The sequence below is a fragment of the Triticum dicoccoides genome, chromosome 4A (genome assembly GCF_002162155.2).
Source record: "Triticum dicoccoides isolate Atlit2015 ecotype Zavitan chromosome 4A, WEW_v2.0, whole genome shotgun sequence".
Lineage (NCBI taxonomy): Eukaryota > Viridiplantae > Streptophyta > Magnoliopsida > Poales > Poaceae > Triticum > Triticum dicoccoides.
This window is the reverse complement of record NC_041386.1, coordinates 640,096,023-640,121,326: the sequence shown is the minus strand read 5'-3', so window position 1 is coordinate 640,121,326 and position 25,304 is coordinate 640,096,023. Positions and strand designations below refer to the sequence as shown.

General features: G+C 43.4%; 1 protein-coding gene and 1 long non-coding RNA gene across 2 annotated transcripts; both read right to left on the bottom strand.

Annotated features, from left to right (window-relative positions):
• Positions 1-4,595: 4,595 nt before the first annotated feature.
• LOC119289511 (SKP1-like protein 1) lies at positions 4,596-5,090 on the bottom strand. Its single transcript, XM_037568817.1, has one exon. The coding sequence runs from the start codon at positions 5,088-5,090 to the stop codon at positions 4,596-4,598; it is 495 nt and encodes a 164-aa protein (XP_037424714.1).
• A 17,537-nt stretch (positions 5,091-22,627) lies between these two features.
• LOC119289510 lies at positions 22,628-24,550 on the bottom strand. The gene is made up of 3 exons (XR_005141536.1): positions 24,341-24,550; positions 23,085-23,184; positions 22,628-22,948 (listed from the first exon to the last, which is right to left on the bottom strand). It is a non-coding gene; the product is annotated as an uncharacterized LOC119289510 (long non-coding RNA).
• Positions 24,551-25,304: the final 754 nt, after the last annotated feature.

Below are 25,304 nucleotides of genomic sequence, written 5' to 3'. Positions count from 1 at the left end.
ATGTTTTGAACACAAACAGAGAACTGCTGCCAAGAGTATCAAAAATAGATTCACATAGAAAGGAAAGAAGAGTAGAGGATCAAATATGTTGATGATGTTTATCCTATTTCTAAGAGATGAAATGTTTCAGTAATAGGAACATTATTGTACATAACCACAAACGGACCCTGAACCATTCAACGTTAAGCAGCATTGTACAGAAACTATGTGTAGCAGTCACAAAGAGTTTTCAAGTCCTATGAGACTAATCCCCACTCAGCAGCTTTGCATCATACGAATAGAATCCTAGTTGCGACGGTATCTTCAGACCAAGTGTTGAACGTCATTCTTTGAGGTGCCAAAGCCTCCAGTTTGGTGCCTTGATTCTTGTCAAAGTTTAGCATGGAGTCTAAACTACAATACCATGCAAAAGTGTTACCCAACTGCAGAGCAGAAAATGATCCTACTGAAGGCGCTGATGACTGACGAAAAACCCGGCTTGCCTGACCCATCAGCTTAGCACTTGCAGCGCATGTCAGCAGACTAAGATGTTAGTACAACTGGTATATACAGAAAACCGAACCCTTGTAAGGGGCATGTGATGGTAGCAGAATGCATTGAATGAGACAAAATGTAACACATGAGTTTTTCGTAACAGCAACATCTCATAACACGCACAAAAACGTGCAAAATTAACAGATGAGCAAAATAATGGTGGTCTTTTCATAGCATGGCAAACATTGCGATTCGGTATTGAACATGCCATATAGAAATGGCATTGACAAAAAAAATTAACAGATCAAATGTTGAATGGCACCAAATTTATCTGGTTACTTGTACACAGATCAACAGATGCGCACTGACCATTGAGGCAACACGAGCATGCAGTAGAAACATATAAGAGCGTTGAATCACATTTCACAGAAGGTGAACAATTCTGTTGCTACTCTTTTGGAGAAGGTTCAGCAAAGACCTGACGTTACCACATTTGAAGCTTCTGCCTACAACCCCAAGGTTGTGTATAGTACCTCTATTGTTTCTGTTGTTGCCATTCGAGTTTACTCTAATCAACGACTTTGTTACCACTCTTATTAAAAAAAAGTAACAATTAGCAACATTTACCCTAATAGGAAGAAAACACAAATCAATGCATGACCATCAATTTTATTAAACTATTGAATATTCATTCTATTAAAAAACTCATAGGGAAATAGCAACATGAAATGCATACAAATGCTTAATGATCCAACTTAATCGTATTAGCATGATCATGATAGTACATCGGTTCAATTTACACCAACTATTCACATTATGTAGTTAAACTACCTTGTGCAAGTACACTATTTAGATAGATCCATGAATGTTCAAACGGGCATTGCTATTCCAGATGTATTGGTAAGAAAGATTAAATATACCTATATAAATTTAGAAGGCAAATGACTGGCATGTGGCACCACACAAAGTTCAAGATATGGTCAACCCATGGCACAAGTTTTTTTTTGAGAAATGAAAGCATTTTCTGCATTCAGCAACATCATCTACTATCTACTACGTATATTATTAGATAAGAATTATTAGCAAAATAACATTGATTAAATGGTCTTCTATGGAATTATGACGAATTGATGAAGTGGGGCTCAACCAGGTGAAACGAGATTTTGCTTTGGATCTGTAATTTACTTTTTAAAACAAAAGTCCGTTTTTTTTAGTTGAGCGAAATTCGGTTCCGACTTCACAATCCGTATGAGTTATCTCCTTTTAGATGACCGCTTGAGCAAGGGATAGTTTGGTAGAGATCATATGAGATCCCCACAAAATAACTCAATTCGTATGAATTTAAGGATCTCTAACATGATTTTGAACATCATGGGAAAATTTCATGCATCCTCTATGATATTTTTCTTATTTTCGTGCACTCATGGAGCTCCCCGCGTGTGACACATCACATATCTACCAGTTCGGCACATTCCTGCCAAGTGGGGTCAGACACTTCACTGGTTTCATCTTTCCTAGACATCCACACTCAACAAGCGGTCGTCCAGTTTTCTATAACCACATTATGCGGTATTAATTAATACCATTTTTACTCCAACTTTCATGATTGTGATAGAAATTAACCCATTTAGAAGATCTTTCACATCTTTACCTAATTTAAGTAAACTTGTGCCACAAATTAGAAATTACTCATTTGAATTGTTTCCCCGGTCTGACTGCTTGAGCCCATGCCTCCGTGCCGACTGGGATTGCTACATGGGTGGTTTATTTCCATGGTTCGGTTTTTGCGGACCACATTCTTCTCTCCGCCGCCACCAATGTCAGCAGCGCCACAGAGGGGCAGACAGTGCACGCCGAAGCAAAAGCCCCACGCTGTCCTCCTCGTGCTCACCAAAGTCACAGACGGTACTCCATGGAGCTGCCGCCGGAAAGTGAGCTTGAAGACAAGGTACCCCCGTGTAGTGAGCCAGGGGAGAGCTCCTTGCTGATGATGACACCCAGCAAACCGACATACCAGCTACGCTTGCCAAACAAATTAAAATGATTGTACCTAATACTCCCTCCGTCCCAAAATTCTTGAATTTTTGGGACGGAGGGAGCACATATTGTTCAATTGTTGCACAGCACTCTACTGTTGTGTACAGGAAAAATCGCCTTTCATGAAACTAATTAAATTGTTACTATGTTCCAGGAACAAATGTTGATTTGGGAATAAGAGTACACTACCTGCCTTGAAACATATCCTTCACCCAATGGCCTGCGCTGCATTTTAGAATTAGCTACAATGCATATGCCATTTACTTACTCTCAAATGAAATCTTTTAAAGAAAACAATCCAGACTTGCATCATAGAATCTGAATTACAGAGTAACATATTCATTACAGAGTCTGGTCACTACAATAATAAGTTACCTTGCGTTACAAACATTTTCTTTTCAAAATCTCACTCCCGCAGCTTTGCATCATAGAGTTGTGTCTGGCGCTCGCTATCTTCGGATCAAGGTGCATATAGCAACGAGCCCACGACCATGTCGTCAGCAGCCACACGCCGACGAAAAGATACCACCTGAAGCAGCCTTCACGTCCACTCCAAAATCCATGACAACAACACTATGGGTCAATGTCCACAGACTGGCCAGCCTGCCCCTTCTGGCAACTAAATTTGAAATTACTGAACTTTCTGAAAGCAATGATGCTGAACAAGTGAAAAACTGAGATAATCAATTCTTTTTTCCCCTACTATGATGAAGAAAGAACACTGAATAGAAATTTATTATGAACATGAACACAAAACTGAAGAAAGAATACTGATTACTCGAGAAGAATAAAAAGGACAGAGGAATAAGGATAAACTTAAACATAAAACTTAGGGAGCCGAGAGACTTAAGAAAAAGAAACTAAGAGAGGGCCTGGTGTGTTCTGTTTAGTTCTGCCGTTAAAAATTACTACGAGTAAAAAACGATGCAACCATAGTCAGTGAACAAATACTTCAATGATAAACTGAACAATCATACAGAGATGAGATGTAGCTCCAATGAGAAGGACTAAGTGAACAAATACTTCAATGATAAACTGAACAATCATACAGAGATGAGATCTAGCTCCAACTAGAAGGACTACTGATGAGAAACAAGCCAGCATTCAGAAAATCAAACTAAACCAACATGTCCACCACCAATCACTCCTCCCAATCACCTTAACCACTCTCTCGTTGCCATGAACAAACTAATCACCATGTAATATCCACACTATATGTATGTACTAGTCAGTTATTTTGGAACATGATTTTGATTGAATATCTAGAAGCAACTACGCTCAAAATGGCAGCCTAAGTTAGCAGTGCAACAGCTCCCATTCGCCTAGCAAAATTCACGCAGACAATTGGGACTGAAGAACACTAATAGCATCCCCCTGTGCAAAAATCATTTCTGCCGAATGCCCCCATACACTTGTATACTAACGCCATTGATGAAAAACACCCAAAAGTTACGCAGAACACTAAAGACAAATGAAGCGCACAAAAACTCCACTCCAGCTCATGGGCGTAGGTGTTCCAGTGCAGGATTTCCACCGGAGCGAAAACATTGGAGGGTAATTAACGGCGCTGAGTACGGATGGACGTCGGAGGGAGGCCATGCTTGTCTCTCGCTAGCAAAAACGACGAAATGACATGGGGTGAAGAGTGGAGACCCGTAACCCGAAGAAACACAAGTAAAACGCGCCCGCTTGCGTTGAGATTCGTGACAACGATCCAACGGTCACTAAATTCGACCTGAAGCCAAATGAAAATGATTTCGACAGATCTTTAGCAAATAAGTAGACTAAAATCGGAAACAATAAGGCTATTTCAAGATAACAGAAAATATCTCAAATCACACGCATAAATCAGCTAAGGATGATGTTACCAAGCGAAACATCCACTTGACAAATAATAATTCAGTTTCACAAGTAATGACCACTGACCACAACTATTTTTAGGATATAACGATGTTTGGGCTTCAGAATAACGATTATGACATAGAAAAGGCAGCGGTGAAACATAGGCATACAAAGTCTCATTAGAAAAAAGATGAATACTTAAGCATTAATTTGACGCAGCAGTGCCTCGATGCTACTCTTATCTACTCAAAAGCCCACTGGTTCTCCCTGCGGATCTCCACCTCCTCCTCGGGTGTGAAGTCATTCTTGATGTTAAAAGTCTTGCGGATCTCCTCCGGAGTCTTGCCCTTGATCATGTCGGCAACGGTCTGGCAAGTAAGGTCGAGCAATCCCTTGATGTTGAGATAGTTTGCAGCGAGGATGAGGTCGAAGAGGGTGGCCTGGTCGACCTTGACGAACTCGGCGTCAAAGCTCTTGAGGTCCTCGGCAGGGGCGGCGGCTGCGGTAGAGGTGGAGGAGCTGGAGTCGGCCTGGACGTGCTTCTTGCAGTATTCGATGACCTTGGAGAGGATCTTGGAGTCGACGTTGGGGAGCGGGATGCCGTTGTCGGCGCAGTCGTCCTCGATCATGTGGCGGATGGTCTGCGACTCCATGGCGGCCGCCTCCTCAACCTGAAATTCCTCGCCGTCCGAGCTCTTGAGCGTGATCATCTTCTTCTCGCCTTCCTCGGCCGCCATGGATGGATGGGAGGATTGGGAGGCGAAACGAAACGAAACCCTAGGAGCAGGAAGAGCGAGCGAGCGATCGAAAGACGGGAGCTTCTTTGCGTGCGTGCGTGCGTGTTGGGCTAGATAGATAGAGTGTTCCGGGGATTTATCTCTACTCCTAATGGACGAGTTGGTTGAATAATCCCCCCACTTTCGTCTGGGTTTTTTTCAACTGATTTTTTTCGTCTGGTTTTTTTTCCCATCAAATTACCCCCACCCCCACGCCCACACACCGAACCCCACCCACGCAGGTAGCCAAAGAAACTGCGCCCTGCCGCCCATCAGGATCCCCATGCCTCATACCCCGCTGCCGATCAGATCTGCGCAGCCGTCGTGCGATCTGCGCACTCCACAGCACCGCCGCCGCGGAACGACTTGACAGTGCCGCCGCCACGTTTCTGGATCGCTGGCAGTTTTTGGATCACGCGCCGCCACGGAACGTGCGATTGGCGACGCTGTACGGTTTCAACCCCAGGTATGAACACACATGTTTTGTTTGTTTGTTATGTCTACGTGTACAGATCAGGGCGATCCTGATGGATTTGTGTTCAAACTAAATCAACCCATGCCAGACTTCTTTTTCCACCTCCACCGCCGGCCGCTGCCCGCGCTCGGACCTCACAAATCAAACCCCTCTATAACTAATACAAGAGCTTTTAGGTCACTACTTCCGTGACCTAAAAGGCCTCATATTAGTTTACAAAGGATGTACCTCAATCTAGATAACATGAAAAATACTTGGATAACATGAAAAATACTTTTAGTACTGAAATGTTGAATTGCACGACGTAGAAATAAACAATCTCCCATCCAGAACTCCTTGGGTATCATCTGAATTGGTTATTCTTCCTAAAAAAATATTAACAGTCACTGAAACATTACAACATAGTTGCATCAATCAATACCTTGCTGCCTGGATCACTTGTTTCTGTAAAAATTACACCACAACTTCATGTGCCCACGATATTTGAGGTTCAGAGCAGTCCTTGAGAGTAGTTTGCGAATCAATTACGGAGAAGGATTCCGGAGTGATTTTGACTGGATTTTGACTGGATTCCAGAGTGATTTGGAATTTGGGATTAATACATGTCCGCGACAGCGCATTAGTAATGAAACAATTCTCTGAAAGAATCAGCAAAGTAGAACTTGTGACGTTTCATTATGTCCCTCCAAATAACCTTGATGGATATCCTTGTCAGAATAGCAGAACCGCATATGAATCAATTAACACAGCAATGGGAAGATAAATAATCATTCTGAATAGCAAAGAATAGGTAAGTTCACATGAAAAAATAGGTCACCTTTCTAAATTCTAAACCTGTACAATAGCAAGCTGCGCTTGTGATCTTCGACGGCCTTCATCTGCCTGCAGTCAGATGAACAGGACATCTTAGCATCTTGAATTCTTAACTTGTATCCAGCAGTGTCAGTTTACAAAAAAATGGAAAGTAGCAAAGTCCGTTGGACATGTCTTTCTATTTTCATATATATAGCAAAACTCATAAATCTGTAACAATCTGCCCGTATGGACTGGATTTCTGTACAATGGAAACGGGCCTTTAGTACTGTTGGTATTTCACGTGATCTGCTTGCAGAGTCAGTTTACAAGTTTTTGCTATATACCTGAGTCTGTTGGACATGTCTTTTTTTTAGTAGTTACATATGGGGACTCCACACAGCAAGCCAGCGGAACAGACGACTTCATCACATGTACCTCCAGGTATATGTTCACCTATAAATTGTGCTACACAAGTCAAACATATATATGTTCAACTATATATGTGTTGCAGGCCCGATGGAGGGGACAAGTGTTGACGACTCTAACGAAGGGATTATACCCGTAGCCGATGATGTTGACAAAATTTACCCACGTAGTACAGGTATAAGGTTTATTTTTATCCTTTTTAGTTGAAAAATCATACCTAACAGACTTGGGCACAACCGATTCTAATGTATCAACATCTTGACTTCTAGGAGTCCATACTACTCCCTCCGAACGTATGATACTTGAGACCGATGGTGATAGCACATATGATACTCCAGGTATATATCTACCTCCATATATATGTTCAGCTACATATTTTGTTATACATGTCAAACACCATCACAGGAGATGTTGCAGGCCCGATGGAGGGGCCAAATGGTGACGACTCTAACGAAGGGGTTATACCTGGAGTCAACGATGTTCACAAGAATTACCCAAGTAGTCCAGGTATTAAGGCTGTGCATATATACTGATATTGCTTTTATGCTTTTTATGTGATAAATCATACCTAACAGACTTGGGCAGAACCGATTCTAAAGGATCAAGCCTGTGACTTGTAGGAGCCCATATTACTCACTCGGACTGGATGATTCTTGAACAGGCCGATTGTGAAAGGACACGTGTTCATCAACCTTCCCATCTGATTTCGGGTAAGTATTATGTTGCCGAAAGGTTAAGACCATGTGCCTACAACTTTGCCTTATTTGGGTCCAATATATATTTATGTTAACATGATGCAGACAACCCTCCAATCTCATTCCTATATAATATAGATTCGTTGCCAGCTCTCAGTAATCTGACAAAATAACTAGGTAGCATGCAACGTGACAGTTGGGAAGAGAGGTCGCATAATGTTCCACGCCATCCTCACAGTGATATCACTAATGCAGATCATGCAGACAGCCCTCCAATCTCATTCCTATATAATGTAGATTCGTTGCCAGCTCTCAGTAATCTGACAAAATAACTAGGTAGCATGCAACGTGACAGTTGGGAAGAGAGGTCGCATAATGTTCCACGCCATCCTCACAGTGATATCACTAATGCAGATCAACCACCCTCTGTGGACCTTGACGAAAAAAGAGAGTTGATAAAAACTCAGAGGCGAACTGCTTATAGAAAGAAACAAGAGGAGGCTACAGTCAAGCAACAAGATGAAAATCTGTCTGCCCTTACGATATCAGGTAAGAATGCTTTATGGGAAGGCACTGCGATGATATTATATATACTCCCTCCATTCCACAACATAATGTGATTATCATTTCACATGCAGATATGCTGAATGTGGGTGGGTTACCTCTCGGTGATATCACTAATGTGTGTCAACAAACCACGGTGGACCTTGACGAGAAAAAAGAGCAAAAAAAGGCTCGGAGGAGAGCTGCTTATCGAAAGAAAAAAGAGGAGGAATCCAGCAAGCAACAAGATGAAAATCTGACTGGCCTTACGATATCAGGTAAGGATGATTATGTTTATGATGACCGTATGTATACTTTCTTAGTGAATAATGTAGGCGACACATGTTTCCTCACCCCAACCCCACGAATAATTGACCAAGAATATAGAATAAAAATAATTGACCAACACAATTCCTGATCATTTAGGTTCAATTTGATATAGGGCAGACATACGACTTTTGAGTACATATAGACTTTATGTATGGACACGGAGGGATTCTATAAAAAATAAACCTAGATTAAGAAGTAGCTTCAACCAGCCCTGTTACCTCTCGGTGAACAATGAAGACCCTAAACCCTCCGGGCAGATATGCAAAATGTTCCCCTGTTACCTCTCGATGATACCACCCCAACTACATCCAGCAATACATCATTGTTTAACCAGACCGTGCAGATATATAAAGTAAGCGTTTGTGTAGTACATGAAATCTTCTTGAACAATGAAGACCCTAAACCCTCCGTGCAGATATGCAAAATGTTCCCCTGTTACCTCTCGGTGATATCACTAATGGGTGTCAACCATTCTCGGTGGACCTTGACGAGAAAAAAGAGCAAATAAAGGCTCGGAGGAGAGCTGCTTATCGAAAGAAAAAAGAGGAGGCAGCCAACAAGCAACTAGATGAAAAACAGCCTGATAAAGAACACAATTGTGACTTAACAGACAAGCAAATTGAGCAGAGAAACGCGCGGAGGCGAGCAAGTTATCGGAAAAAAGTGGGTGACGGAACGATCGAACTTCAAGAAAAAAAATCAGAAGTTGCAAGAATGGCGCGTGCAACACCCTAAAACCATGACTGAGGATGAAAGGGGGGAGTCAAGTGCAAAGAGAAAGGCAAAGTATGCTGCAAAGAAAAACACGCCGTGTGCTGAATCGATCGCAATGCCACGTCCAGATTTAACTAGCACATTGTCCAACCCTCACACACATTGTCCGACTCCCGCACTTTCAGCCCTCACGCAACAATTCGACAGTGAACAAATAGATCATGCTCCTACGGTCAATGTGGCCCCCACATACATTCGCAACACCGAAACCGATGGTACATATCCTATCAACCATCATCTTTCATCATGTAATCGTTCATGATATATAAATAATGATTCGATGATGTTGTAGGTGCATATCTAAGCAGAACCTTCGGTGATGGTGCTATACATGGCAACCTCATCGAAATCAATGTGCACCTACAAAATGCCGACCAGCAAGCCAGTGATCCGGTAACAATAGCGGATAATGGAGTGGACGAGCAGAGTCATGAGTCCAGAGCAGCGCGTGGGAGGAGAGAGCGAGCTTGCAAGGGAGGTATGGCGGCAAAGAAGCGTCAGCAGAAAATTGGCAAGCAAAAAACATGTACGCAGGTACCGCGTGGTGAGAGGAATGCTCTACGCGATCGGCGTAATGAAAGGTTTGCAGGTAGGGTGATGACCCCAACTGTCAGGTCCATCTCCATACCGGAAATGAGCTCAACTGGACAACCTACCGTAGTGGAAGCACACGGTGCCTCGACCTCATCTAGCACGCCGGAGTACACGATCAGAAGTGAAGGTAACACTCCCATCCTTACTCTCCTTGCGTCCCTTGAGACTAAACCCTCATTTATTGGTTTCGCACCTGAGCAGACGACATGGACGCTTACCTTAGTCGTCTCATGAATGATAATGTCAACCCTGATAGCCTCTTTGACGATGAGTATTACCTGTTTGCTGGTGAAGGTATGTACACCCACTTGAGCAGCTCGCCCGTTTGAAATATCACACTAATTATAAACATTGTTTGCAGGCTCAGATGCTGATGACATGGAGCACGACGAATTGGAAGACTCAAGTCACAATACCTATGTCGACCATGATCCATTGGACTATGTCTACTCAAACCTCCCAGACCACACACACATCCTGAAGCATGCCGCAAATTGCGATCACTGCAAAGCCAAGAAGTTTGTGTCCGAGGCCCCGGGATTCTGCTGTCGTAGTGGGCAGATCCAGCTGAAGCAACCGGAGCCCATCCCGGAGCTAATGAGGCTTTGGTCTAGCATGGATGCGGACTCAAGGCATTTTCGAGAGAACATACGGTTCTTCAACGGCCACTTCTCCTTCACAACCCTCGGCGTCAGCCTTGATGAAAGCTACACAAATATGAAGTCTGGGGTGTACACATTCCGGGCGCACGGCACCATCTACCACAACGTTCATTCCTTCGGGCCAACATCACGTCCAGATCATCTACAATTGTACTTCTACGACGATGACCCAGGCCTAACCCATCGCAAGGCTGCCACCGAGCAATTAGACCAAGATGTCGTCAGAAAGTTAGTGGACATACTCAGGGAAAACCTGTACTCCCAGCAATTTAGGAGTTTGGGTGCACACAGGGACAACCTCGACAATTACAGGATAGACCTCAACACTGACCAGAGACTAGACCAACGGAAGTATAATAGACCTCTATCATCTGAGGTCGCTGCAATTTGGGTGGAGGGCACTGACCTAGCGAAGAGGTTCGATCGTAGGATTACACTTTGCGGGAATGACAACCAGAGGCACAGTATACATGTGACGGCTGGCTCGTATGACCCTCTCTCTTACCCACTCCTCTACCCAAGGGGGGAGCTCGGTTGGCACCCAAAACTTCCTAAACGTGATGTCCCTTGGCCGGTTGTGCAACAACCAAGAGGTAGAGGTGATGATGGTGATGATGAGGACGCAGGTAAGCCTTATGCGTATTCTGTCGTTTAGATGAATTATATACTTCTCATATGAATCCTAATGTCCGCGTTACTCATCCATGTGCAGAGGGGAATAGCAGGTTATGCGTCTCGGTGAGAGACTACTACTGTTACATGCTCCAAACACGACCTGGGATATTCAATCCCATACTCTGTGGAGCACGATTGCTCCAGCAATGGGGGGGTGGACATGTACATCAAGATTGAGAGTTGTAGGTTGAAATGGTACAGGAAGAACCAGACAAAGATCCGTGCCGACCTGTATAAAGGAGTTGTTGATGCAATTACATCCGGGGAGACCCGGGCAAGCGCTGTTGGAGTAAGGATAGTGCTCCCTAGAACGTACCCAGGTGGCGACCGTGACATGAAGCGGAGGCATATGGATGCCATGGCAATTGTCCATACCTACGGGAAGCCTGACATCTTCTTGACCATGACCTGCAACCCTAACTGGGAAGAGATAACAAATGAGTTGTTTCCTGGCCAGACTGCGCAAGACCGACCTGATCTTGTGGCTCGTGTGTTCCATGGCAAGCTAGAGGCTATGAAAGAGATGTTGTTCAAGAAGAATATCCTGGGTGTTGTTGTCGCACATGTATACGTAGTCGAGTTCCAAAAGAGGGGCCTCCCCCATGCACACTTTTTGTTGATCATGGACTCTGCCTATAAGCTTGTCGTTCCGGAGCAGTACGACCGACTCATTTCTGCCGAGCTCCCAGACAAGCAAAAGTATCCTGAACTCCACGCCTTGGTGGTGAAACATATGATGCACGGACCATGCGGTGCTCTCAACCCCAAAAATGTTTGCATGCAACAAAACAAGTGCAAGTGCAGATACCCGCGGCCGTTCAATGAAAACACAGCACAGGGCAAGGACTCATACCCTGTTTATCGTCGTCGAGATAATGGTCGGCAGGCTAAGGTCCGAGGTAAAATGTTGGACAACAGATGGGTTGTGCCGTATAACCCTTACCTTCTGCGGATGTTCAATTGCCACATCAATATTGAGGTTTGCTCCAGCATAAAGGCCGTCAAATACCTTTACAAGTACATATACAAGGGCCATGATAGGGCTTCTTTCAGCATCGACCAGCCAGACGCCGATGGTAACATTGATGAGATCAAAAGATACGTAGACGCGAGGTGGGTTACTCCTCCAGAGGCGATGTGGAGGATATTTGGCTTCCTCTTATGTGCCAATGACCCGCCTGTCCTACAGTTGCCTCTTCATCTCCCGAATATGCACAGGGTGGCATTCAATGAGCAAGCTCACTTGACCGACATAGTCGCCTCTGAGAAAGCTTCCAAATCCATGTTGACAGAGTATTTCAAAGCTAACCAAAACCACCCGTGGGCTAGGAATATATTATACAAGGATTTTCCTGGAAGGTTCACATGGCAGAAGGGTAAGAAGTATTGGAAAGAGCGGGTGGAGCGTTATCAGATAGGTCGAATTGTGTCTGCCAATCCTGCAGAGGGGGAGCGATACTATCTGCGTGTGCTGCTAAACCATGTTGCTGGCAAGACATCCTATGAGGACCTGCTCATCGTGGACGGTAGGCTATGCGGGAGCTTTAGAGAGGCTGCCGAAAGGTTGGGACTCATCGAGGCAGATAACACGCTCAACGACTGTCTTACCGAGGCAGAGCAGTGGGCAATGCCATGTTCACTCAGGAGGCTCTTTGCAACAATTTTGGTGCACTGTGAGCCAGGCGACGTGCGTGGTTTATGGGATAGGCACTTCAAGCCTATGTCTGATGACTATCGACGATCACACACGTGCCCGATTGAGGTGGAACAGATGGTGTTGCTTGACATTAGGGGTATGTTGCAGTCCATGGGCAAAGACATAGCTGATTTGCTCTTCCATGCATTGACGATGCGTTCGACCCAACCGAGGGCGAGGCCAGAGAAGTGATCGAGGAATCCAACGTCGATTTTGACATCAACGGCACTAAATTGGCTTCGTCGCTAAACTCGAAGCAAAGGGTTGCATACGACGAGATACTAGCTTCTGTTGAACGCGGTGATGGGGGTGTGTTCTTTGTTGATGGACCGGGAGGTACAGGGAAGACCTTCCTGTACAGGGCACTGCTCGCCAAGGTTCGAAGCGAGGGAAACATCGCTATCGCTACCGCGACATCAGGCATCGCCGCTTCTATCATGCCTGGAGGCAGGACTGCCCACTCGAGGTTCAAGATCCCATTGAGCTGCGATGATGGCGCCTCATGCACCTTCACGAAACAGAGTGGTACCGCCAAGCTACTGAGGATGGCCTCATTGATACTATGGGACGAGGCCACCATGACTAAGCGACAGGCGGTCGAGGCACTGGACAACAACATGCGCGACATCATGGGAAGACGGGACCGACCCTTTGGAGGAAAAACTGTTGTGTTTGGCGGGGACTTCAGGCAGGTGCTTCCGGTCGTCAGGAGGGGGTCCCGGGGTCAGATAATCGATGCAACCCTCCGAAGTTCACACCTCTGGAAGGTTATGCGCCAGCTAAGGCTCGTCATCAACATGAGGGCTCATAATGACACCTGGTTTGCGGATTACTTGCTAAGGGTAGGCAATGGCACCGAGGAAGTTGATGATCAAGGAAACATACGACTCCCTGAAGATATTTGTGTGCCATCTACAGGCGAGGGTGACGACCTGGAGAAACTGATTGACCATGTGTTTCCGAGACTAGATGACAACATGTCCGATCCGAATTACATGACTTCACGCGCAATCCTCTCCACCACAAACGACAACGTCGACAAGATAAACATACGCATGGTAGAGCGTTTTCGGGGAGAAGAAGTAATCTACCATAGCTTTGACAGTGCAGAAGACGACCCGTATGGCTACTACGCTCCCGAGTTCCTAAATGGATTGACTCCCAACGGTCTGCCTCCGCATGCACTCAAACTGAAGCTCAACTGCCCTGTCATACTTCTGAGGAACATTGATCCGGCTAATGGTCTGTGTAACGGGACGAGGCTTGTGGTGCGAGGTTTCCAGAGGAACGCCATCGACGCAGAAATCGTGATTGGACAACACGCGGGTAGGAGGGTTTTCCTTCCTCGAATACCCCTATGCCCGTCTGACAACGACATGTTTCCATTCAAGTTCAAGAGGAAGCAATTTCCTGTAAGGCTTAGCTTTGCTATGACGATTAACAAGGCTAAAGGACAGACGATTCCGATCGTTGGCGTGTACCTACCTAATCCGGTGTTCTCTCATGGTCAACTCTATGTTGCATTGTCTCGAACCACCGCGAAGATCAACATAAAGATCCTCATTGAGAAGGAGAAGGAGAAGGAGAATGGCAAGAAGCAAAGCAGTAAATAAAAGAAGCGAAAAAGACCTGCCTTGTCCTTACAGACCTCGATGAAGAACATCGTCTATAAGGAAGTCCTTACAAGCTGAACTCCGCTCTTAGATATGACAGGGATTTACTCTTATGCTACATATAATTTAGTGCTCTTCGGTGTTCTAGTACAGATCTCTATCTTTCGATGTAACCAATTGAACTTTATTATGTTTATACTACAAGTCAAGTAATAATATATTGCCTCGAATTTGAGACTTTGCAAGTTGCCAAATTTTGTTGTATGTGACATTATTTTTCGTTTTGCTGGTTTGCTTATGTATATTATTCTTTTGTTGTTTTGTAATCAATCATCTACTACATCTAAACTCAGCTCTGTTTTCCTGCACAAATATTGCACACTGCCTGGGTCACTCTGTTGTTGTAAAACTAGACTCCACTGGAGTGTTCTACATTAGAGAAATATTTATGATGCGGCCCCAAAGCAGGCACGGACATTGTTATTTATTTATTTATTTTTGCTATGTTATTTATTTCCCTTAAGCAGAATAACTCTGGTTGCTTGATCATGACCGGAGACTATCTTTGATATTAGAACTACAGTTACACCAACGGGTTATTTGCATCTCAAGTTAAATTAGTCACTGTTAATCAACAATGAAATGTGGCCGTTGGTTCTTTGATAATTGATGGTACAGATGGGCAAAGCAGCAATAATATACCACACTGGATTAATGGTACAGGTGGTGAAAGCAGGGATGATATACCACACTGGATTGATGTTACAGATTGGACCCAAATACCTCCCTGATTTTTTTCCCAAAGGATGCGATACTGGACCACCACACAATATCGAAACTACATCTTTATATTATTTATCATATGTGGAGGTCTCTGTATATTCTCTTATTTCCCCCTTATTTGAATTTTATAATCCTTACTTTTCAATACATATCTGGACATTGGTGGGACAGAATGTAAACATAAAAAATATAGACTTCTTGTTGAGATTAATATGCACCTTTATTACATCCAGGGATAGGGTTTTGGAGAATTTTCATCCGCTTGGTTACTTTCTCACGCCGTGCCCGTAAAAGAAAGTAGACTTTCAGCGACCAGATTTGTAGCTTTTGTAATGGGGAGTGTGAATGTGTATCCATGGGATGTATAAGAATATGCAAATTCAAAAAGAATACATTCAGAATAGTCAAAACTGAAAATTGTGCATTGAACTGACCGTTTCTGCAAGGCTATGGCTGTCAGTTGCTTGACCCCTTCTTGCCCTCACATGGATGAAACCTTGCTTTGGTGGTGGGGGATTTTGACCAACAGCCTTAGTAGTATTTCTTGAATTAGCTTCAGTATCTTTTCTGAAACTACCACTCTCATCACTGGACCTATGTGCCTTGAAACACTTTGCTTCTGTATCAGTCTGCACATTAAGATTCCAGTGAATTAGCGATTAGGACAGACGGGAGAAAGAACAATGATCACTTGCTCTCTGTATAAGCTGTGCTGTGGGCATTTTTCTTTATTACTAGAATATAACAAAAATATTGTAAACCACCTTCTAGCCTGCCAAGTGAAACAACTATTAAACTGTCAATCGGCACAACACAACTTTTATAAGGGGAACAAAGATGGCACCACTGAAATCAAATATCACATATGACAATAATGATAGCTTGCAGACCATCACGAATATGATGCCTGCTAAAATGTCACAGTAGGTTATCATGTTTATACTCAATCTATACTGTACTCACTGGACGATTTATACTCCCTCTTCAGTTATAAAAAAATACAGTACTCTGTATTCCCGAGTACTCTCATTGCAAACAATAATATTACACGAAAATATCACAAATATATTAACTTTGATCTCTGTTATTAATTAGGAAGAAGGTCATTTCTACTGAAACCACAATGACAATGTCAATCCCACTCCTAGAGTTGTTGCAGATCAACAGCTGCTGTGAGTACAAGAACTCTCCTCCTATCTGCAAGATCAGCAGTACAAGCAATACATTTTCTGAGTATATTTTCATATTTTCAGAGTACTTGAAGCAAGATTACTAAAGTTACTGAAATTTACTTCAAGCAAGATTACTGGAGTAAAACACGCTCACTATGTTTACTGAAATTTTACTAAAACTGTGCCCACAACTACATCTCCTACTCCTAATCTGTACCCATACGCATACAAATAAATTGTACCCTACTCCTAATCTGAACCAAAACGCACGGGCAACCATGAGTAAAGGGAGGGGACAGGGGAAGCTCACCACGCGCTAGAGATGCTGGCGAAGAGGAGCATCGTCGAGCAGGATATCCTCGAGCAGATGTACGTCGTCGAGCAGGATGTCCACGATGCCGTAGGAGACGAAGGGGAGGGCGTACCCCATGCAGCCAGGCCGTCGGCGACTGCTCCTCCCGCTACTCCTCACAGCACCATCTTCAAATTCAGAACCGCCGTCTCCACTCCTCACCATCTTCAGATGTGCTCTTGCTCCTCCCACTCATCCTCATCGCGGGGACGTCCAGACACTTCAGATCCAGCCATGGGTACAACTCACCAGCTGCTCCTCGCCTCCGCTTTGGTAACAAAAACAATCTTGTGGCGACCTCGCTGGTGCAGGCGACGCGGGTGAGAGGGAGCGGCGAAGACGTCACAGGAAGGCGGCGGCGGCGACGTGTGTGGGGTGGAGGCGAGCGTCGACGTCGACGCGGGCGAGATGGCGGCGGCGACGCGAGCAGCGGAGCGAGGCGAGCTAGGGATTTGGACGAGAGAGTGGGGAACGAGTGAATGAAGAGAGTGAGCCAGCGACGGGCAAAATTGAAAACGGACGAAGTTTCTATTACCTTTGTTCCGAAATATAAGTATATGTGACAATAAATGAACGTGGATTCTAAACGCTCTTATAAAAACTTTACGGAGGGAGTGTATGTTCATATATTTATATGAAATCAGCAGTATCCAGTTTTTTATTGCAAATGAAAAATGTGTTAGTCTGACTTTTGTTCTAAGATATTATATTTATTTATTTAATGCAGTATAAAATATTCTTTGTATTTTTATATGTTCCACTTTTGTTCATCAGAGATAAAAAGTGATGGATTCCAATGATGTTTTAGAAATATCATGCAGGTCGGCACTGACGTAACGATGACGGGTCGAACTGAAACACAACGAGAAGAGGTGCATACCACTAATTCTTCTTTATATGTATGAAATGAAATGAATTCCTCTTCATTCTTTTGTGCTAAAAGAAGAAAGTTAGATTCGGCGATGCCCCTCCCCTTTCGGGGCGCATTCCGATTATGTTATCCAAAAGGTGTATTTTTATATGCTTATTTTTTTCAGGACATGGGAAAAATAAAGATGTATTCTAGCAACGTTGAAAAAGAATCCATCAACAAGGGTTCTGAGACGATGTCGTTGGAAGGGGACGAAAGGTTTCGAAGTTTTTTACAACACAATGACATTGAAATTGCAGGGATTTGTCTGGCTATTTTGGTTTTCATTTTATGCTCTCGCGAAACGGTAAAAAACTGGTGAAGCTGGTTGGCGCGGTGAGTATTGTCCGTTACAGACATTTTTAGACCTTCCACGTGAAGTATTCGTGTTAACTACATATATTTCTTTTGCATGATAGGTATGAGTTGAGAAAGTAGTTTTTATTATACTTGCTCAAACATCATGTGAATGAAGTTAAAGAGCACTTTTATGATATTGTGCGGGAATTTCTTAAGCCCGTCAAGTAGATCTTAATAATTTATAACATATTTTTAGTTGGGTCATCATTTTATATGTATACATTGTCAATTTGCCATTTTGTTATCGGTTTAAATTACAAGTGAAGTGGACTTCAATTATTATGCAATTGTGACCGTGTTATATTATCTCTACCTGTGAAATTTAACATGCATTATCTTTATATAACTTCAGCTAAATATTTCAGCAGCCCGTGGCAACGCACGGGCATTCTACTAGTTGGGGCGGTGTCTGGGTTAAACTCGGGTAGACCTCGGCCTCCTCTCTATTATACTATTATTATACGTACGTGGTTTCCGTTTCCTTGTTTGTCGTAGCCGATCTGCCCTCGCGTGCGGGACCACGTTGCTCTCCTTCCTTCCTAGCGTGCAAGTGCAAGTCTCCCGGCGGCGCTTCAATTTTCCGTTTCTTTGCTCTCCTTCCTAGCGCGCGGGAGAGGGAGAGAGAGCAACCGCTCCTAGAATTGAGGCACACAGGCCACGAGCATTGCCAGATCCTACTCCCTCCATTTCAAATTACTCGTCATGGTTTTAGTTCAAATTCACAAAATAGGAGTGGATTAAGCTAGTACAATACAATGTTACAAAGTGTACAATGTATAGTTTAACACCCCCTCTTAGCCGTAACTCCGTGTGGTAGGACGTTCAGGCTGACCCTGAATACATGAAACATCTGCGACGAAAGTCCTTTAGTGAACAAGTCTGCAAAATGCGAAGTTGAGAGGACATGGAGGAGGACCCGAGCTTCGCCAAGAGCAACACGATAATGTACAAAATGTAGGTCAATCTCAATGTGCTTGGTCCTTTGATGCTGAACGGGATTGGATGCGAGATATGATGCGCTATGATGTTACAATAGACAACAGTTGCATTGGATGGTGGACATTTGAGCTCATGCAAGAGTTGCCGTAGCCAACAAGATTCAGCAACGCAGTTTGTACTACTCCGCTTCTGCACTAGAGCGTGGCACAATTGGTTGTCTCTTGGATGACCATGAGATGATGTTAGCACCAAGAAATACTCAAAATCCCGAGGTTGACTTGCGGGTATCCGGACAACCGGCCCAATCAGCATCGGTGTAGGCTATGAGATCCTTGGATGAAGATTTGTAAAACTGAATCTCATAGTGTGATGTGCCTTGCAAGTGCCGAAGTATTCTCTTGATGAGTTGCATATGAGTGTCACATGGCTCATGTATGAACAAGCAGACTTGTTGAACGGCGTAGGCTATATCCGGGCAAGTGAGGGTGAGGTACTGTAGTGCCCCGGCCAAACTCTGATAATAGGTAGGGTTGGAAAGAGGGTGGCCATCTGTGGAAGATAGTTTAGAGGTGGTATCAATGGGGGTGGACACCCGTTTGCATTGGAGCATGTTGGCATGGTCAAGGATCTCAAATGTGTATTATTGTTGACTTAGGAATAAGCCGGACGGGTTGGGAGTGACATTAATGCCAAGGAAGTGGTGGAGATCACCAAGATCCGACATGGAGAACTCCTTCTTGAGGGAGTCAATGATGGTGTTGAAGGTGAGGTGGGAATTGGCGGTGATAATAATATCATCAACATACATGAGCAAGTATGCGAGGGAGGTGCCGTGGTGAAGAATATAATGAACAAGGAGATCTGAGCTGCATTTGCTTGCAACGATGTAATGTGTAATCTATAAACGGTTGATCATTGTTATAGATCTATTTGCTACACTCTAGTTTTCTGATCCAAGAAGCTGGCGTGCAAAGGATATTCCCTTTTTATAATAACTACTCCTATAGCTTGAAAAACGATCTTCTATTTTTTGACAGCAAAAAGATTGAGAAACGATTTTATATTATGAGACGGAGGGAGTAATTGTTGATGTTCCAAAAGAGATGTACATATTAATTTCCATTCGGACAGAAAATACTAATCATCACTACTAGCGTTGCCTCTCAGAATTAATAAGAACAAAAAATTCTTCAAACAGTAGAAAATCCAAATGTTTTACTGCAACCGATACAACACGTAGATCATATATAAATGTTTCTCAAGTGATGTCCCGACGGGCGCCCGTGATTGGCTCCCACAGGAGGAGTTCCTGTGTTTCCTGGAGGTGGTCGGAGAGGAAGAGGGCGCGGCCGTGGCGGCAGTCGAGGGGGCGCCAGAACCGGCGGTCTGGAGCGGCGAGGGAGAAGGGCGGGGCGGTGGTGGGGACGAAGTCTGGGATGCGCTCGTCTTCCCAGTCGTGGAGGAAGCCGAGCACGGGGGGCGCCCGGTGGCGGTGGAGCCCGATGTAGCGGCGGCGGAAGTGGGGATGGGTGACGGCGCTCCTTCAGGCCTTGCAGACGAGGGAGGCGCGGAAGAGGCAGCCTGGGTCGTCGGGCGGTATGCGGAGGAGGATCTCTTCGACGACGTCGTCCGGGAGCGCCGGCAGCGGCGGCGGTGCTTCCGTGGTGGCCGTTGGCTGGGTTTGGGTGCGGATGCGGATGGGGAATGGTTCGGCTCAACCAGATGGGAACGGAACTGAGAATGGTTCGACTGTTTTGCCCACTAACTATAATTGTTCTTTTTTCTTCTGTTGATGAATCCATTTTTTTAATAGAGAAAGGCGCACAAAGCGCCAAACACTTTTATTCAGCTCAATAACATCTTACGGCGTGAAGTACATAGCCCTGAAAATTGATATTGGGAAGGAGGGAAACTACAGGGCAAGTCCTATTTGTATGAGGTGAAGCAAAACAACTAATGTCAGGTTCTATAGAACATCTAAGAACCTGATGAGCCACGTTGTGACCTATGCCACTGATCTCTCTTGATATATGAAACACCTGTGTTTGAAGATCTTTAGTAAGAGAGAAAAATCAGCAAGATATTTCCTAATGAACCAAGGGGTAGAATCAGCCAAAACACTTCTTTCTACTGTCGCTTTTGCCAACGAGAGACAATCCGTGAGGAAAGTAAGCCTATAAATGTGAAGCCTGTGAGCAACTTGAGCTGCAAGAAGAAAAGCAAGGGCTTCAGCTTGAAGAAGCGTGCTTGTGTTTTGGGTGGAAGTTTGAATTTGCACATTGACCTTAGCTTGATCCTGCAAAAAAAAAAGAGAAATACTCCAACTCCAGTAGCTGCTATTCCATGTAGAAGTCCTGGAATCTTCGAACAATTGAAAGTGGCATCAGAATAAATTTTAGCTCCTGAAATGAGAAGATCTGTTCTAACAGTGCAGCCCTATTGAGGTAAGGTACTTATGTTATGAGAGGTAAGAAGCTGATCACTTTGCTTATCATCATGGACTGAATTATGTAAGTAATTATTGTGTTCAGCCAAAGCTGAAGCAGCAATGTGTACCTGACGAGGAAGAGAAAATTTTCTAGCAAATAAGCAATCATTTCTAGATTTCCATATGCACCAAAGAAAATTGAAAATGTTAGATATAGATGCATAGGGGTGATTCATATTGAGCAGAGCATGAATAACACTTTGCATAGAAAGATGATTCTTAGTTAGAAGATCACTTCTGAGGTACCAAGGATGAGAAAACCAAGATGCTCTCGCAAAAGCACAACAAAAAAAGAGATGCATGTCATCCTCCTTAAGATCACAACAACAACACTGTTTAGAAATATGAGACGAAAATCGACTAGCTCTCAAACCTGTTGGAAGAGTTTTCAAAGCAACCTCCAGGCAAAAGTTTGAACTCTTGATGCCATCAGTTGCCTCGCCTAAGACCTCGCTCAGTTGCCACCGCCTAAGACCTCGCTGCTTGCAGTCACTCGCAACGTCGTCCCCGTATCCGGGAAGGTCCCAGTTCGGCCTCTATTAGACCTCTTCTGCTTCGTCCAAAATCTCAATGTTCGTCTATTCTGCAGTTTGCCACCTTAATTTTGTTCTCGTTTATTCAGATTCCATAATTCATGTGATGCAAATAGGTAGACATGTGCGGGGTCAGCATTTTAAGTCTTGCCTAACAAAAAACAAGGTGCGTTCATTCTAGTTTTGCTTAGTCTGTGAATTTTAAGACACTGAGCTTGTTTGCAACATTGTACTGTGTAATACTATGTAGCAATCAATTGTTTTTTAGCAAGTGATGGTTATGCCACGGATGAAAGGAAATATTGACACTGTAAACATCCTGTAAGTTGTTAGGATGCAGAATTACGCGAGATACAAATTACAAATATTGATCTGGAAAAGAAGAATACTATCCCAACAGGCAAGCATATCATTTACCGAACAGCCAACCATTCCAATGCTAATTAAGCATCATTGCACACAAAGTGAAAGATAATGCATATAGTTTTTCAAGTCCTAGGAGATTAATCCCCACACAGCAGCTATAAGATAATGCATACACTATGAAATGAAACAATTTCAAACATTTTTCAAACAGAGAAGTGATGACAGTAGAAGAAGCGGGTCTTGAGAAATAACAGAGTACTTCAACTGCTAATTGCTCCACTTCTATAAGATAATGGAGTATTTTCTTGTGACCGAGGAAATATGCAGCCCATAGTTATCATGTTTCTCAAAGATGAAATGTTACTCAGATGATCACCAATTTACAGCACAAAGGTCACCATTCATTACAGAATTTCATCATTCCAATATTAAGCTTTGCATCAGACAGCTGTGTCTCGCTGGCACAATCACGAGAACCAGGAGCATATAGCAACGAGCCGACGACCATGTCTTCTTCGACGAAAAGACACACCACCTGGAAGTATTCACTTCTTCGACATGCCGAAACCTCGGAAACCCATCATAGCAACAACACCAGGGTCAATGTCCTCAGGTTCATTATGGCCAGCCTGCACTTTCTGAAACCATTTAAATCCAATCATTATGAATTCTAATGATTTTGAACAGCCCATGGACTGTTGACAGTAATTCTCATGTGCAACACAAAACTAATTGTAAAACAAGGTAGTAATATACACAAACTGTTGCATTTACCTTCTTCACTTTTCTTCGTATTGACGTTTCCTCTCCTCTTCCTCTTGCTGTTGCTCTGAAGAACAAGCGAAAGAGGACATGTTGACTTGCAGACAGCAATCTGATAGACAGTTCAGTTTTCAGTGAGAATTTGGGATATACTCCTTACCGTTTACTAGGCATATATGAGAACACAATCACAGTAAGTATCTCCAAAGGTGATAGTAACAAAGATAATGTTATGTACGTCTAGTTAGCCCACCAAGCACCAAGTTATGTACGTCTATTTGGCTGTCTGCATCATCTCATTGTTATGTATGTACATGGAATACACAAGTTGCCTTTGTAGCACTGATAACGTTATGTACGTCTAGTTGGCCCACAGAGCACCAAGTTAGGGAGAGGATTCCATGATCTCTCAGATAGGAGTTTAACATTTAAATTAGGAATATATCTTTTAGATTGAGCCTTAGACAAGTTGGGATATTCATGATTTCTTACTTAAATCGGATTGTTAGGCTTCTATATAAAGAGGACCCTTGTGAGGAATAAATCAATAAAGCAAGCAAGAATTAGAAGAATTGCTCTTCTATCTTGCCTGAGAGCCTCTCCTTAGCATAGCACACAACCGACAGCCATTGGATATTGACATTATTATGTAAATTTGTAACACATGATTGCTATAAAAGTAACTTTTATGCAGCAAAATCTACCTGATACAAGTACACAGTTTAGACAGTTAACTGCAAAAAACAAAAAATAATGAAGCCGCCAATGGTAAGAAAGATAAAAAAAACTAAATAAGTATATATATGAACTTATAAGGCAAGTAGCTGGCATACACCTTGAAAATATGATCCAACCAATAAAACAAGCACATTATTAAGCCTATTGTTTTCTCCAACATCATCAGTTATCTATATTACAAAACTGAATAACAACACTAGTAAAAATTAAATGACCCCTTACAGAATAATGGTGTAAATTCAAGATATAAGTTCTATTGAGTTCCAAGTCTAAACACACATGCAGCAGTATATGACCATTGTTTATGTGGATAATATGACTTTCTCGGGTGAATCACAACTCCACGTTAAAATTGTGGTTTGAGTTAATTTGACAACATTTTTGAGAAATCTTTTCATACAAAGCCTAGAGAACAATACAACCTCAGCGGAAATTATGCATTTCACCACAAAATGGTGCAGCCCTGGCACCGACAATGGTCCCGAGGAAGGAACAATGAGATACAGATACAGTACATTATTCAGACTCACCTTCCTCCAAAGGTGGATCATCCTCAACATTGCTTTCAGAGGTCATCGAGTTCCCGGCATCATCTCTCCTGGTTGTACATTCACAAAATCCTGGGAGCCCTAGGTGAAAACAAAGGCATAAACTTGGTGCACTCTTGGGAACATCAGCTGAAGAATCTTTGGGTAGCAAGGCACATCCAGATTTGTTGAGCGTGCGAGCTCCCTCCAGAGCACCTTCTCCATAACACGGAACCCTAGATGAAAACAAGGGCATAAATTTTCAGTATGTAATTGTTAAGGTTACAAATAATAAAAGGGCATCAAAGTTTTGTAGCACAGCTACAATTATTCCACCATCTGTTTTAATGACCCAAGTTGCTTTATGTTCTGTTGAGTTCCGTTTCTAACAACTGGTTAGTGTTTGCACAGAATTAACAAGTACATACCATAAAAATAAACGGCACATCGATGAGATATTTACAATAAGCCAGCACCAGAGGCATATAACTCTTCTCAAATAGAAATAGGATAACATCTATCACTCCAATAATTGCACTTTGATTAAATGCATGGCTCAATACACATATCCTGACAAAAGATGCAAGTCCTAACTCTATAGTATTGCTATTGAATAACACTAATGCTAACTCGACTCACTTAGCCGCACAAACTCCAGCACAGTAGGGCTTGCACCGACCAAAAGAAAGATAAACATCACTTGGCAACCACCTCATTGTAGAACATGTAATGCCGTTCTACGCCCATCTCCTAACTACAAAACTAAGGAAAGGAGACATGGAAACTACCAGCTGATCTGTAAAAGAGTACTGAACTAGATAGAAGTTTCTTTCGACAATGCCATCCAGACAAATGCTTGAGCGTGGCTCGGAATAGGTGGCGAGTTCAAGAATAGTGCCCTAACCTGATCTCGAGGTCATGGTTGACGTATTCGAAGGTGTTGATAAAGTCAACTTCCTTGGTAGCA

Bases quoted from the DNA above. Each gene is read 5' to 3' on its own strand.
- LOC119289511 (XM_037568817.1), bottom strand. From the start codon at position 5,090: ATGGCGGCCGAGGAAGGCGAGAAGAAGATGATCACGCTCAAGAGCTCG.